General features: G+C 33.5%; 1 protein-coding gene across 1 annotated transcript in view; it reads right to left on the reverse strand.

The window, feature by feature from the left end:
- LOC144972810 (uncharacterized) overlaps positions 1-14,660 on the reverse strand; it is a 31,366-nt gene that overhangs the window by 7,365 nt on the left and 9,341 nt on the right. The window contains exons 3-12 of the mRNA XM_078914473.1: positions 13,603-14,263; positions 12,714-12,994; positions 11,356-11,530; positions 10,438-10,629; positions 9,350-9,525; positions 8,092-8,259; positions 6,462-6,610; positions 5,865-5,999; positions 5,079-5,265; positions 3,870-3,967 (exon numbers count right to left, since the gene is read on the reverse strand). Coding sequence (XP_078770599.1) covers positions 3,870-3,967; positions 5,079-5,265; positions 5,865-5,999; positions 6,462-6,610; positions 8,092-8,259; positions 9,350-9,525; positions 10,438-10,629; positions 11,356-11,530; positions 12,714-12,994; positions 13,603-14,263 — 2,222 coding nt within the window. The remainder of the gene's footprint in view (positions 1-3,869; positions 3,968-5,078; positions 5,266-5,864; positions 6,000-6,461; positions 6,611-8,091; positions 8,260-9,349; positions 9,526-10,437; positions 10,630-11,355; positions 11,531-12,713; positions 12,995-13,602; positions 14,264-14,660) is intronic.

Consider the following 14,660-nt stretch of genomic DNA (forward strand, 5'->3'; position numbering starts at 1 on the left):
AGAGAGAGAGAGAGAGAGAGAGAGAGATATTGAAGTCAAGGTGTTTGTGATGACCTGTTATTGGTAAGTAGTGGAGGATGAACATGAAAACTAATCGGGACTAAACAAATAAGTGTGCTTTATTGATTTGTGAGTCTATGAGTGTTTGTGTAAAGAGAGATAGATGGATAGAGAGAGAGAGAGAGAGTTTTGAGCTATTAGTTCAAAGGGTTTTTACGGCGCTTGCTTCACTTTTACTTGTAGGTCATTTCAGCACCACTTAAAAGGTAAAAATGGGGCTGTAAAAAAATATAGATTTAAGTAAGATCAAAAGTACCGGAGAAAAGGTGAGACTGGTTCAAATAGGTGACTTCAAACTAACTACATTGATGTTTGATCTTAGAGTCCGTTTGTGAAAAACGGACTCCAAGATCAAACTATCAATGTAGTTAGTTTAAAGTCACCTAAAAGTTTCACCAAGACACAAGCACAGAATCCTTGTGAGAGTAATACAAAATTTAGAACAACAAATCTAACGTCACACAAAAGAGAGATGATTTACGAGGACAAACATATCATCTCCCAAAAACCATGACTATACATTTAATTGCTTCCCTCCCTGCCAATGACTCTGGCCGGCCAGGAAAAGGATCAAGCCAAGACAAAGACAGAAAGCAATTCTGATCTATGCAAGTAAAGATCCCACCAGGAAGATGATGTGATAGTGGTGCTTGCACTAGAGGTGGTACTGATTATAATGATGACAGTGATGATGTGGTTGTGGAGATGGTGTTACTGATGATAATGTGACAGTTGCTTTTGTAGTGGGGATGGTCATGATGTCATGATGGTTCAGGAGTGAGAATGACTGGTCACGAAAATGGAGGAAATTTTTCAGTGAATAGTTCAAGACCCATCTATGCGACGATAACGTATAAATTTGAATTTCATTAAAATCTACTGAGATGCAATCCAAAATGCGTCTCGCAATAATTTCTGACACCACTTGGAGGAATTTCAAAAGTTGAAAGTGTAATTACAACATATTGTACTTGCAGTTAAAAAAGGTAGCGGTAGGGATGATGATGCAGTGGTGGTTGTAGTAGGGTCGTGATAAGGGTGATGATATGGTGGTTGTAGTTGTAGAGGTGTTGGGAATGATCGTGTGGTGGTGGTTGTAATAGTTGTGGAAGGGATCATGTGGTGGTAGTAGTAGTAGTGATAGTTGGGATGATCTGGTGGCGGAGGATGTAGTTGTATTGGTAGTAGGAATGATGATGTGGTGGTGGTTGTAGTAGTAGTGGTGGTAGGGATCAGTGATGATAATGATAATTTGTAAAAAAAGGAGGAAAATCTATCGGCCCGTCTGTCAAGCCCAAATCTAATGCAAAAAATTACATAGCTATTCATTGTTACTTAATATTACGTAATATATTACTAACTTCTAAAACACGTCTATTCTGATCACAAGATATTACTGACTTTTTGTAAATATAATTTTTAAAATTGTCATTTCCAATTCAAAATTTTAGAGCTCTATAATGCTTCCCACTATATCAAGAGATTATAATAAACTTTTGGCCAAAAGGAGGTATTTTTTTATACTACAAACACGGCTAGTGTGTGTGTATTACTGCAACCTTGTGGCTATTCAGCTTATGAATAAGAATCTTTAATCAATTGCAAAACATATTCCATCTTTAAAAAAATTATTACTTAAATCGATCAGCCAAACTTACTGTTGTATTTTCTCTCTATTACAAAGTGATATCTATAAACATAATAATGTGAAGTTAGAAGGTTGGCTGAGAAATAAAATATGGAAAAGAAAGAAAGAAAGAGAGTGAGAGATAGATAATAGATAGATAGATAGAAGAGAGAGAGAGAGAGAGAGAGAGAGAGAAGAGAGGAGAGAGAGAGAGAGAGAGAGAGAGAGAGAGAGAGACCACTCTGATTTTTGTTTTAATTGGTAATTAGAGATAAGTTATAATGAATTCAATTGAATTCAGAACAAACAAACAACAAACAAAAAAAAGGAGTACAAAGCTAAATGGTACAAAAATATTGACACCCATTTGCTCCATCCCCTTCCCTTTTGATCATCTTTTCATCCAAGGCCGTCATGGGTTAGTACCACTATTCACATTTGGCACCAGTGTGTCTAGACTAATGTCATGGGCATGGGAATGTCATCAAAAATCATGCAGCTGAGCAGAGGTGTCAAAAAATGACAAAAGACATATTGGTGATTTTTCAGCTAAACTACCTCTTAGCCGAAAATGTTTGACACGGCAAAAACAGCTGAAAATTTCAGAAAAATCCTTAAATCGCGGAATTCCGCGGAAGATTATCATCACTGAGGGATGATGGTGTGATGGTAGTTATAGTAGTAGTGGTTGTAGCTGTAGTGGTGGTGATGGTCGGGATGATGATGTGTTGGTAGTTGTCATAGGGATGGTGGTGGTGGTAGGGATGATGATGGGGATGGTTGTAGTATTAATGGTGATAAGTAAGAATGATGCTGTGGTGATAGTTGTAGCAGTGATGGTGGTGGTGGTAGAGATGATGATGTGGTGGTGGTTGTAGTAGTAATGGTGATAGGGATGTTGATGTAGTGGTTGGGGTGAGTCTTTTTAAAAAGCGGAATTGTGATGGTGATGGGCGGAGATAAAACACTGTTTAGGCGGAAATCAGCCTTTAGGCGGAAGATTCTCAGCCCTGTATAATTCTATTTTTTGTATTCTCTCTGAAGCTGAATCAAAACTGTAGCATCCATTTCTCAATACTAACTTCCTGTGGCCATGCTTACAGAAAGTAATAAACAAACATGAATATAACAGCTTAAAAAAAGAACAAAATATCAAACACGGAGCATTTTGAGCTCAAAACCCTTCTTCAGCCAACAACAAAAAACAATTAAAACAAATACATTAATTAATAACCCAGATTGATGGCCGTTTATTACTATTTACAGACTACAGCTTCTAGCTGCTTAGTATAACTTATTTAACAATCTACTTGCTATACTCAACCTTCTGAGCAATATTGAGATCATTAAAGATACATCAGAGACTACCAAGAACGTATTATATTTAAAAATTTTTTCTCTTAGCTATACACATCAACAGCAATACTCAGTCGGTTTATTCAGTGCATCCCCAGCTGTTGTGTCCCCGTCTTGTGCAGGTGAAACAGACTGCCAGTTGGTTAAGGGGCGGTTTCAGTCTTTTTTATAAAAAAAATTAATTACCTATATTGGGCGGTTTTAATCATTCTATATCATCATTATAGGTTAAAAAACAACATTTTTGGTGAAAAATATACAATACCCGTGGTAATACCCATTTTGCGACCTGATTAGGGGGTCTGAGAGAACTATGGAAATTTTCAGACAATTTCATCAAATAAATTCTGAGAAATGTTTGACACAGTATCCCATACCCTTAGAAAAATGACATTTTGAGAAAATAGCAAAATAGCTTTCCTTTTTTCACACTTTTCTTACTACCTGTACCCTTTTTGACTGCGTTTTTTTGGTGCCGTTATAGTATATTTTGAGAAGTTGGACTTCAATAATATTATTGCTAAGATCATAAAATATTGTTTTCCACCAAAATCTCAAAATCAATTTTCTAAAGGATTTTCCTAATAATTAGACCCAAACCGCTCCTTAAATTGTTATAAAATAATTTAAATGCAGATTAGGAAAAGCACAGCCGGGTTGGAAGAGGAAGAGGAGTAGGAGGGAATGAAGAAGAAGAAGAAGAAGAAGAAGAAGAAGAAGAAGAAGAAGAAGAAGAAGAAGAAGAAGAAGAAGAAGAAGAAGAAGAAGAAGAAGAAGAAGAAGAAGAAGAAGAAGAAGAAGAAAAATACTAATGAACAATATGCACCTGTGACAAAAGAGTAGTTCCAAAGCATCCTCTCCCAGAAGTTTCAGATGATAATGGAATTTAGGTAGAGTCACTCGTAAGAGTTCCCTGAGGTAGGTCTGGATGAAATAATACAATGTTATCTTTTTTTTTTCGAATGAAAAAATTTAAAGAAACTAAACTCTGAGAGTGGCATAAAAATGATGGAAAACAGGTTGCATGTAGCAGACCCCCCCCCCCTCCCAAAAAAAAAAACAAAACCCAAACAAAACAATACAAAAAACCCCAACAAAACAACAACAAAAAAAAAAAAAAACTGTATTTATATAGTGGTTATCTACCTTTATATTTTAAAACCAGCTACAATGCATGACACCAGGGCCAAAGAGCTTAAATCTATCCTGATTATCCTGCTTTGAACAGACAATAAAAATCTCATGCTATCATTAGCTTAAATCTATCCTGATTATCCTGCTTTGAACAGACAATAAAAATCTCATGCTATCATTTAGATAAGACACTAATCCAATCGCATAATACTTTCCCCAGATCTAAAAAAATCCCTTTGATCACGAGGAGAATGCTCTTCTAACTGCTCTATAAATGCCACAAACTACAACACAGAAACATGCTAAAAAAAATGAAGAAGAAAAGACGTTTGTAGCGACAAAATTCAAAATTGCACTTAAATGGGAATGCATTTATTGCCTTGCAGAGAAAAGGAAATCATAACTTAATGAATGTTAAGTGTTAAGTTCTGTCCTAATTTCCTCTGCGAAGTTATGGATGTTGTTCTTAAAATAAAGTTTCAGTGTTTTTTCTTTTTCCAAAGGCACTGCTGGTACCTACCAAATACAACTTATCATTGATAATTTAGATTAAATAAAAAAAAAGAGAAATATTAAGACTAAATAACACTGAAAATAACTTTAAATTGACTTTTTAAACAAATTAATGACAGTTTTTAATAACTGTGTAGGACACACATTGCTGCATCGCTAGACCCTGTAGATATCTAATAAAATACTGAGTCATATTGATAAAAATTAACCTATTTAACAATTAGTATGTCATGATAGTATCAGACAAAACTCAAACTCTATCTCCCCCCCCCCCCACTCACCAAACTAGATACCTAAATAGGAGAAATCAGCTTTGAAAAAAAACAAAAAACAGTACTCCTAACACTCAATATCAATCAATCATTTCCACTATCTTTACTTATCTTACCAGTTGCTGATCCATATCACTGTCTTTGGGAGAAGAGACAAATATGGTACGTGTCATAAGTCCTGCAAAACACCAGTAGGCTTCAGCCTCGTGTTGTACTGCAGCCAAGATTGGAGCTAGGAGATCAGACATTCCCTGTGTATAACCCATGGCAGGGTTTGCAACAGCATAATTCAACAGTACATTTCTGGAAAAAAAATTGGTTAAAATTTTTTTTTGAAAAATTAAAAAAGAAATCTTCAAGAAGGGTGGAAAGACTATGAAATCATTATTTTCCATTCTCTCTCTCTCTCCCCCCCCCCCCCCCCCCCCTTTTCATCCTCTTTAATCCAAGTATTTTATTTTCAGTGATTAGATTCATAAAATTTAGAGAAAATAAAAAGCTCTTCATATTTACAATGAACAGAAATAAGAATCCTTTCTGTATTTGAAAAAGAAGGTAATGACAGAATATTGAGACTAAGACATGGAGAAAAGAGGAGACTATCAACTGATTCTGTATCTTTGGCTCGTTTATTATTGCTATCACAGTCCTGGCATTCACTTTATCAATGATAAGGATAGTCATGGAGAGCACACGCTTCCTCACAGAAACAAGAAAGGATTTTCATTACAGGAAATATGGACAATTTTTTAAATATTTCAAATAAATCTTTAAATTGTAGCTTTGCTCAGTGAAGATTACCATTCAGTTTTGGACTTTATCACTATAAGTAAGAGGCAGACCTTTTCACTGTATTATAGAGAGAAAGAAAAGTCAATGTTTTATTTAGACTATTTACTTACTTTAAAACTTCTATATTAGGATTGTTTTCACCCTTGAAATATGGATGAGATCGGTCAGTGCGAACAACATCCTTCTCTACAATACATTGAATATTTTTCCAAAATAGTTGCTGGGCAGAAGGGCCCATTGATTCTCTGAAAAATAAATATTGATAAAACTAGAAATGAAAGCATAGGGACATATATTTTTTTCTCTTCCATATAAGTACAATATCCAATACACTAATTTCTTATCATTCTTTGCAGACAATGAAAAAAAAAATATATATTCATATAAACAAAATAACAATGACCTTGATAACACTTGGAATTAGCCAAGATGAAAACAATGAATTAACAATCAGTCCTTTTTCATTTATGCTGGAATGAAATCATGCGGTAGACTTGCACAGATGATGATGAACTCATCAGTTTGGGGTAAATAAGAGATCTGAGATGAAGTAAAATAGGTATAAATACCATGAAATACTCTTTAAAAAAGTTATAATTCCATCTTTTTTTTAGGAAATACTTAAGAAAATTTAAATTGTACTATCTTAAAACATTTATTAAAATAAAAGATCTACCACAGTTATATGATTACATCCCTGATCTTACCTGACTTTTCTGATGTTCTGATATTCGATGTATTTATCATTTCGAATTCTTTCCCTCTCCTCAAAAGTGGAAGAAAATGGGTAATAATGGAGTAAGAATGGCCAGACCTCTGGTCGAATGATTGTATCCAGTCCACCAAAGAATATTTCCTGCAATTTAATTAAATTTTTATCTAACTACAAACTGACACTGATGAATGATCTGAATGAAGAAAGCAGCAAAGAAACTGGTTTAGGATTAAAGCAGAGAAAAAAAAATTGGAAAAAACCCCCCCCCCCCCCAAAATTTCAAATCTTCTCCAGCAACAAATGCAGGCAATTGATTAAAAAATATGATTTTATCAGGCAGTATATGATAATAGATTTACTTCCACCATTAAACAGACACCGCTTAATATATCTTGCCAGTCATCTTTCAAGATATCATGTCATATTTTATTACTCTTAAAAATTGTCTTGTTAATTGTCTGGAATTGTTTTGAAATAAATAGAATATAGATGCTCCATTCAATAAGCATGTGAAAAGATGCGAATGAAACAGCACTATATAAATAAAAATTTAAAAAATACAAGAAAAAAATAAAACAATCCCAAAAATGTGAAGTTTTTTTCCTAGTATTTTTCTTTCTGCTTTGTCTGGCGCTGTTTTATGCACAGCTTTTCAGATTTTTATCTTACATCAGTGCACGATCCCTAATATCAATAAGCACCTGTCATAACCATGCTCTGAGCTATTTATAACATTATTTCTTTAGTGGAAAAAATGTATACACAGCTGTTTTAGGCGTTAGCTTAATATTTTCTGAACAAAAAAAACAACAAAAAACATTGTTTGACATCAGAAGAACCTGGAATTTGCAACTCTTCTCATAATGAAAAAAAAACCCACTTTCCGTAGGGCTTATAAGGGGGATTCAAACTTAGGATCTTTGTCTTAAGGTCAAATTGAGCATAAGGCATTAATCAAAGGATAAGGAATGTGTCACCATGGTGATATTGTATTTACAATTAATACATAGATAGTGACACATTCCTTATCATTTATCTTATTCTCTTTTGAAATTGCTTCAATTTTTAAATCATTGTATAACGTTTTCTCAAATACATATTCTGCTTCCTCAATAATAAATAAGATTGAACCCTCCAAATAGATCTTACCCATATAAATTAACAAATATATCATTTCATATAAACATGACCCCTTACTCCCGTCAAAAAAAGACACCCCCCCCCCCCCAAAAGAAACAAAAAAAAAAAATCAAAGCAAAACCCAAAAAAAAGTGAAAAAGGGGCGTTAAGTTAAATGCTTAGTAGCATGACCACCTTATCCCCTAATTTAATTTTTCAAATGACCTTTTACATCCCAAACAATATTACATTTCTTGCTCTACAAATACCCCCCCGCCCGCCCCCCCCCCCCCCCCCCCCCAAAAAAAAAAAAAAGAGAAAGGTAAACCCCAAAAACCCCAACCAAAAAAAAACAACAAAAATAAAGAAACCAAACAAAAAAATATAATAACTGAATACATGGGTTTAAATCAAGATCCTTTGAATAACAGTGTAATCCCTTGGTCACATGGCCACCTCAACTCCTAATCTTATTAATCAATTACAAAATTTAAGAGCTATACCTTTCTTAAATGAAAAACATTCTCAAAGGTTCCATCAGCTGTCATGTGCTCATGCCATATCTCATCTGTGACGATGGAGAAAAGATGTTCTTCTGGGTGGCACTGGTCATCTGATATGTGAGGTTTCACCACCAGAAATTGGCGGTATGGCTTATCTCCATCACCGAGCTTTAAAATACACATATGCAAAATAAGTTTTTTAAATATGAAACCACATCATTGGTAAATATTTTAGGGTTAGAGTGCTGAAATCCTAATTTTTGTTTTTTAATGCCCCTCGTATGTTTAAGATTGTGCTTAAAAGCAGTATAATTATAATAAAAACTGATTTTGAATCTCAAAATCTATCTGCCTTTAATGTGATACCAAGCAGCTAGAAGCTGTGGACTGTAAAAAGTAATAAATAAAAATTAATATAACAGCTTCAAAATAGAACAAAATACCAAACACAGAACATTTCATGCTCAAAATCCTTCTTCAGCCAACAACCAACAACAAAAACATAAAAATGTTGCTAAAAAAATCAGACCGACAACTAATTATTTCGTACATCCTCTCTGTTGAAGAAATATTTAGTTGATTCGTTTTTTGTTTTTTAAAAAGTAATAATGTATTTATGTTTTTATTGTTTTTTGTTGTTGGCTGTAGAAGGGCTTAGAGCCCGAAATGTTACATGTTTGGTATTTTATTCTTTTTTTAAAACCGTTATATTAATTTTTGTTTGTGACTATTAATGCAAGGTTTCAACAAGACAGATAAAACTTTGAAAAATATGACTATTGATAAACAAATGAAGTCTCGCAAGAAGCTTTCATCTTCCCTTCGGAAAAATATAAAATAAAAAGAGAAGGAGTAGAAGCAGTATTGTCAATGTTAAAAGAGTTACAGTGAAATAAGAGAGCATCATAAAGTTTCTATGTACTGAGTGTTTAGCCAAAATGTTTATTCCAGATACTGATACAAAATTAAAAAAAAAAACAGTTGGAAGAAAACAGATTACATCTATACAGCATTATCTTCTTTAAACCTCATGCACTTTTCTATTTTAAAAGTTCATCTTCTAATGATAGAACAACATACGGCAGATTGACTTCCCATTACATAAACAATTTTTGTCATACTTCATAATTCATTGTATATGACACTGAGGGATGAAGATAAATTAAGTTACCCGCTAAAGGATTAAAACTTTAAACGTCAATCACTGCACAAATTTCAAACTTTTCTATTATCATAATTGAATTTCTAACTTTCTGACCTCTTGATCAGACTCAATGGCAAAAAGGCTCCAATCATCAAATATCTCGGCTAGTTTGTCTAAACCACCCGTATGAAAATGTAGAATCTTGTACTGGCTCTCCCTGCTGGCGATGACAACTTGTCCCTGGGTACACTTCTTGTCGTTGTAAAACAGCCTTAAAGAACGCATCTGGCCTGAAATTAATTAAAAAATTAAACTAATTTAAGGAATTTTACTTATTAAATAGGTAGAGGGCTTGAGTCACAGCCAAGTAGCCACGATTTAACTCAGTGTATAGTTTATTTTTCAGGCATCCTGATCAACCCAGCAGTGATTTTTTGGGCAACTAGGTCTAAGTAAGATCCAGTGAAAATTATTTTGTGTCGGATCAAATAATCGCATTCAAACAGCAGCTAATGAATTGTTATTGTCCAATTCATACTGCAGAAAAAGGCATAAAATCTGGCTATTTGGTCTGATGAATTTTATTGGATGAACACAATTAATCAAACCTAATTAGCAATATGCAATATTTTATATGCCAGATCAAATAAAACATTTATGAATATATAAGCTCCACAGTTTCTCTTTAAAACATTAAAATGTTCTCTCTCTTAGCATCATAAACTTAATGATATGTGGATCCTTAATAAATAACATAAAACGAATAATGATTATGCTTTCTAGTGAAGCTTCACATATCTTCCATTTCATTCTCCATTTATTTTTAAGCGACAGGCAGCATATTCTGAATTATTTTCTCTATTCATACAGAAATACAGTGGAATCCTGATAAAGCCAACACCGCCAGACAAGAAAGATTGGTAGACTCTAAGCAAGGTTGACTTTACCCATTATCAGTTTGGGACCAACAAGAGGTATTGACTTCAAGCAGAAGTTGGCTTTAAGAGTGTTGCCTTTATGCGGATTCCACTGTATATGGACAAGCTAACAAAACAATCGGAAATGAACAATAATGCATATAAAGAGGAGCTTTTGCCTTTATCAGGCCTACAAAATCTATTTTAAGATCTAGGATTGAATCAAAAAGAAAATGGAATTTAAATGGAAATGGAAACTGCCATTCTCATTTAAAATACACTCACCTAAATCAACAGAGAACACGCCACAAATCTGATCTTTAGCACTTCTTTTTTCTTTACGATTATTACATGGGGAGGAGGTAGTCATTGCATTTTCTGGAAATGTCATATTGTGCATGAGACCAGTAGAGCTACTTGTGCTGTCTGGTGACTCAGGGGTTTGAACTGATTCGTCATAACGTGGAGAATTGGGCTCTGAAAAAAAGATGGGATTTGAAAGTGGGGCATATAGGGCATTATGGAAATGGGTATAAGATTTAAAAAATGCATGTAGAAAAAAATCAACCTTCTCCCTCTCCAAAACTAGTTCCACTAGCCCATTCGGTAGAGCACTTGCACACACATAAAAAAAAAGAAATAAAGGAAAGAAAACTGTGGTGTCCAAAAGTAAGCTATCAATATATATATATATATATATATATATATATATATATATATATATATATATATATATATATATATATATATATATATATATATATATATATATATATAATATATATATATATATATATATAATATATATATATATATATATATATATATATATATATATATATATATATATATATATATATATATATATATATATAAAATATTTAATGATTTAAGCTTCAAATGTAGCTGCTTAATTCTAAGACTTTCTAAAATAGATAATTAAAAATATTATATTTTCATTCCGTTTTGGTGATATCATATCAAAGATAAAATAAATTGTAAATAAGCATGGCTCTATGAATAACAAGATAAAGCTGCCAATTCTATTCCCAAAAAAAGAAAAAGAAAAAGAAAGTAAAATCCCCTGATTTAAACATATCTTTAGCTTTTCTGATGATTTTTAAATAATTCAAACAAAAATCAAAGAGGATATTCTACCCTATGAAAATTATCACCTCCAAAACTGCACATTCTCTCTCTCACCTGAATCAACTTCTGAAGAAAAAGGTGTGGCTGGTCTCGAATCAGGACCAGATGTCGTAGTGGAAGAACCGGAAGAGCAGCGTGACTTAGATTTGGTGATGCTGATGTCGGGTGTGATGACTGGGGTGTTAGGAGGAGGGTTGGACGTTTGGGGGATGTCCAAGGCAAGGGCCACCTGATATAATATTATATATATTTATAAATATTTTAAGTTTAACACTATTCTATGCTATATGGACAAAATTCTGTAAAATCGAAATTAAGTCAATTAAAAGTTGTTATGACTTTGTCATCAGAATGATACATACATCAATACATGAGGTCTAAACAGTCAATTTTTTATAATAGGAAAAATTTTAAATCACCATAAATTTTATATTCACTAAGTGATGATTAAATAGGCTTTTGTCTCTCCTGTAAAATTGCTTTTTCCACCACTCCCTTCATAAATGATTTTGTCACTGCACAGCATAAATAAAGTCATTTAAATGACAGGGGATCCTGATAGTTGACAGAGCTCTTGACTCACAAATACTGGATGCATATTTTATATGGCCCCTCAATCCACCCAAAAGCTGGGTCTGGTGGAAAGTTGCTTTTATATAAAGACTAACATAATTTTAGTGTCCAAAGCTAATTTATTAACCCCCCCCCCCCCCCCCCCCCCCCCCAAAGACCAAAAAATAAACAAAAACCAATAAACAAACAACAAAAAACAAAAAGCAAAAGGCAAACAAAATTCAAAACTAAGCAAACCTGACATTATTATGATGGCCAAAGCTAAATGGTATATGGAACCTTTGTACTGTAACTGCTGAAACCATGGTTTTTCGTTTATGTGACACTATATTTTATTTGCCATTTGATGGGATGAATGATGATTGATTCGAAATAGTTGAAAAAATAAAAATAACAAAACAAAACAAACAAGCTTACATTCACCCTTCCTATCTTGCAAAAGTTCAATTTGACAGCATTTCAAAGGAGATAAATCCCCACTTGTATCTTAATGGCAGTGTGTTACAATTATATTAGAACCTCTCCCCCCCAAAAAACAAAAAAACAAACAAATGTGAACAGTCAAGCTTTATTTTAGGTTCATTTAAGTTCTCTGGCAATAAGTCAAAATTCTTGTATATACCTTGTGTAAAATAATAATGTCAATTAATATTGATTTTGATAGTGAAAGTAATGTTGTCGAAACAATGCACAATAAACTTTCAATCAAATAGATGATTCTTATGAGTAGCAATTGTGTAAAAATCATTTGACTATATTCCGACTGGGTGAAATTGGATCTTTATAAAATAAACATGGAAAACACATTTTAAAGCAAATGAAAATGAATCCATACTCACTCTTGAGAAATCCTTTGTTTTCTGGAGGACAGGCAACCCATCGGTGGGATTCAAACAGTCTCCTTCCATGGATGATCTGATCTGAATGCCAGATGGGCTATTGTTGTTAGAGCCTGAGCTAATGCTAGTGTTGTCAGCTGACTGGGAACTACTTGTCTCAAATTTGCTCTCATTTCGGTTGATGTTCGGGTTATCATCATTGTTCATTTCTGAATTGGCTTGCTGCTCTGTTACGACAACTAGATTATCCCCTTTGATTGTAATACTGACTGGTTTAGATGCTGCAATCATAAACAAAAAAAGAAAATTATATTGACATACATACAACACATTTTACCTCTAGATCAAAATCTAGGCAAAGAAATTTTTCAAAAAATAAGATTTCCTAATGTATAGTTTAGCCATCCAGTGCAATAATAACTTAAAATAAAGTGACCCCCCCTCCCCAATAAAATATAACATCTATTTATATATTAAAAGGAAATCTAATTTCCTTTCGTCATTGACACCATAATCAATGCTTTTCCCTTTCAACTGTTAAAACATAGTGGCAAACTTTTCAAAGAGCTAAAACAGGACACTCTAAAGCGAACTACCGTCATGACCCCAAATGGCAGTATGTTCGGACTATTATAGCCTATAACCTAGATTTAAAGCTATACTCTCAATTTATCTATTCCCTGTCTTAAATGACTAGCCAAAAAACATAATCCTGGGACATGCTGGGGTCATTTCCTTACACATCAACAGTCAAATCTTTAAAAAAAAATCTAATGTTTTTTTTTCTCCAGATTGCCACCATATTAAAAGTAATAGCCATTCACATTTTCCTCCCAATACTTAATCTAATACAAATAATACGATTATAACATAAAAATCTTATACTCACCTGCTTCAGCTCTATCTTTGGTTTTCAAATGAAGTTTGTTTCTATTCATCATTGCCACCATTTGTTCTTCGGAAGTGAAGTCATCAGACTTAGGACCTGGTTCCCTCTGCAACTCTAAATTCTTCATATCAGATCTAAGACTTTTCTCATTACAATTGAGATTGTTCACTCTGACTCCAACTCGTGGTGGTTTTCCTCCACTTTGTAAATGTATTTCATTATTCTGTAAAGGAGGATTTATTTCGCTGCATTTTAAAGACGATGGTCCCTCTGACCCTAAGCCGGAATCAGTCTGTGATTTGCAACTAGAGCTAAGTTTATCATCCTTGCTACCACTGACATCATCAACAACACTAGATCCTTCATTGCTAAATGAACTACTTATATAAGACGATGCCTCTGAACAAACACTTGTAGAATCATTACTCAACTTCTTTAATGATTCTCGATGGTGAAAAGGTTCCTGTACACCAGGTGAAGATGATGGAGTTAGAGTCACTGATTCATTGTCTGACTTGGCAAATTCCTGTTTAGGATTTCGCCTTGGGCTAATTCTGGGAGTATTGCAAGTAGATTTATTGGGACTGCTCTCTATACTGTGTGGGTTTTTCTTTAAAGTTGTATTAGGAATCCATGTTAATATCAATGTAGGCCTAGAATTCTGGAATAGAAAATAGAAAAAAATTGGTTTATTAATTGATTAATAATGGCTATTGACATATTCACACAAAATACAATGTGCAATAAAATATGTTTCTAAAAATAACTACAATTTTTTGTTGGTAAAGGATGTTTGCATAATATTGGAGGCTTAAGCAAACAGTTTTCTTTATTTATACCAAAAGTAAGTCTCAAACTCCCACTCAAAGACATCTATAGATTGATTCTAAAATAGTATCCTCAAAAAGCAAGTTACTAACACCCAATCATTTATGTTGCATTTTGAGAACTACTGCTCTCTGACTTGTTGACAGAATGCTTGACTACATGTCTGATATATGTTTGACCAGTCAGAACAGAGGAGTATAGGCTAAGACATGGTCACCAGGGTTATAAGG

The sequence above is a fragment of the Berghia stephanieae genome, chromosome 5 (assembly GCF_034508935.2).
Source record: "Berghia stephanieae isolate SIO BIC M18660-M18661 chromosome 5, UCSD_Bste_1.3, whole genome shotgun sequence".
NCBI lineage: Eukaryota > Metazoa > Mollusca > Gastropoda > Nudibranchia > Aeolidiidae > Berghia > Berghia stephanieae.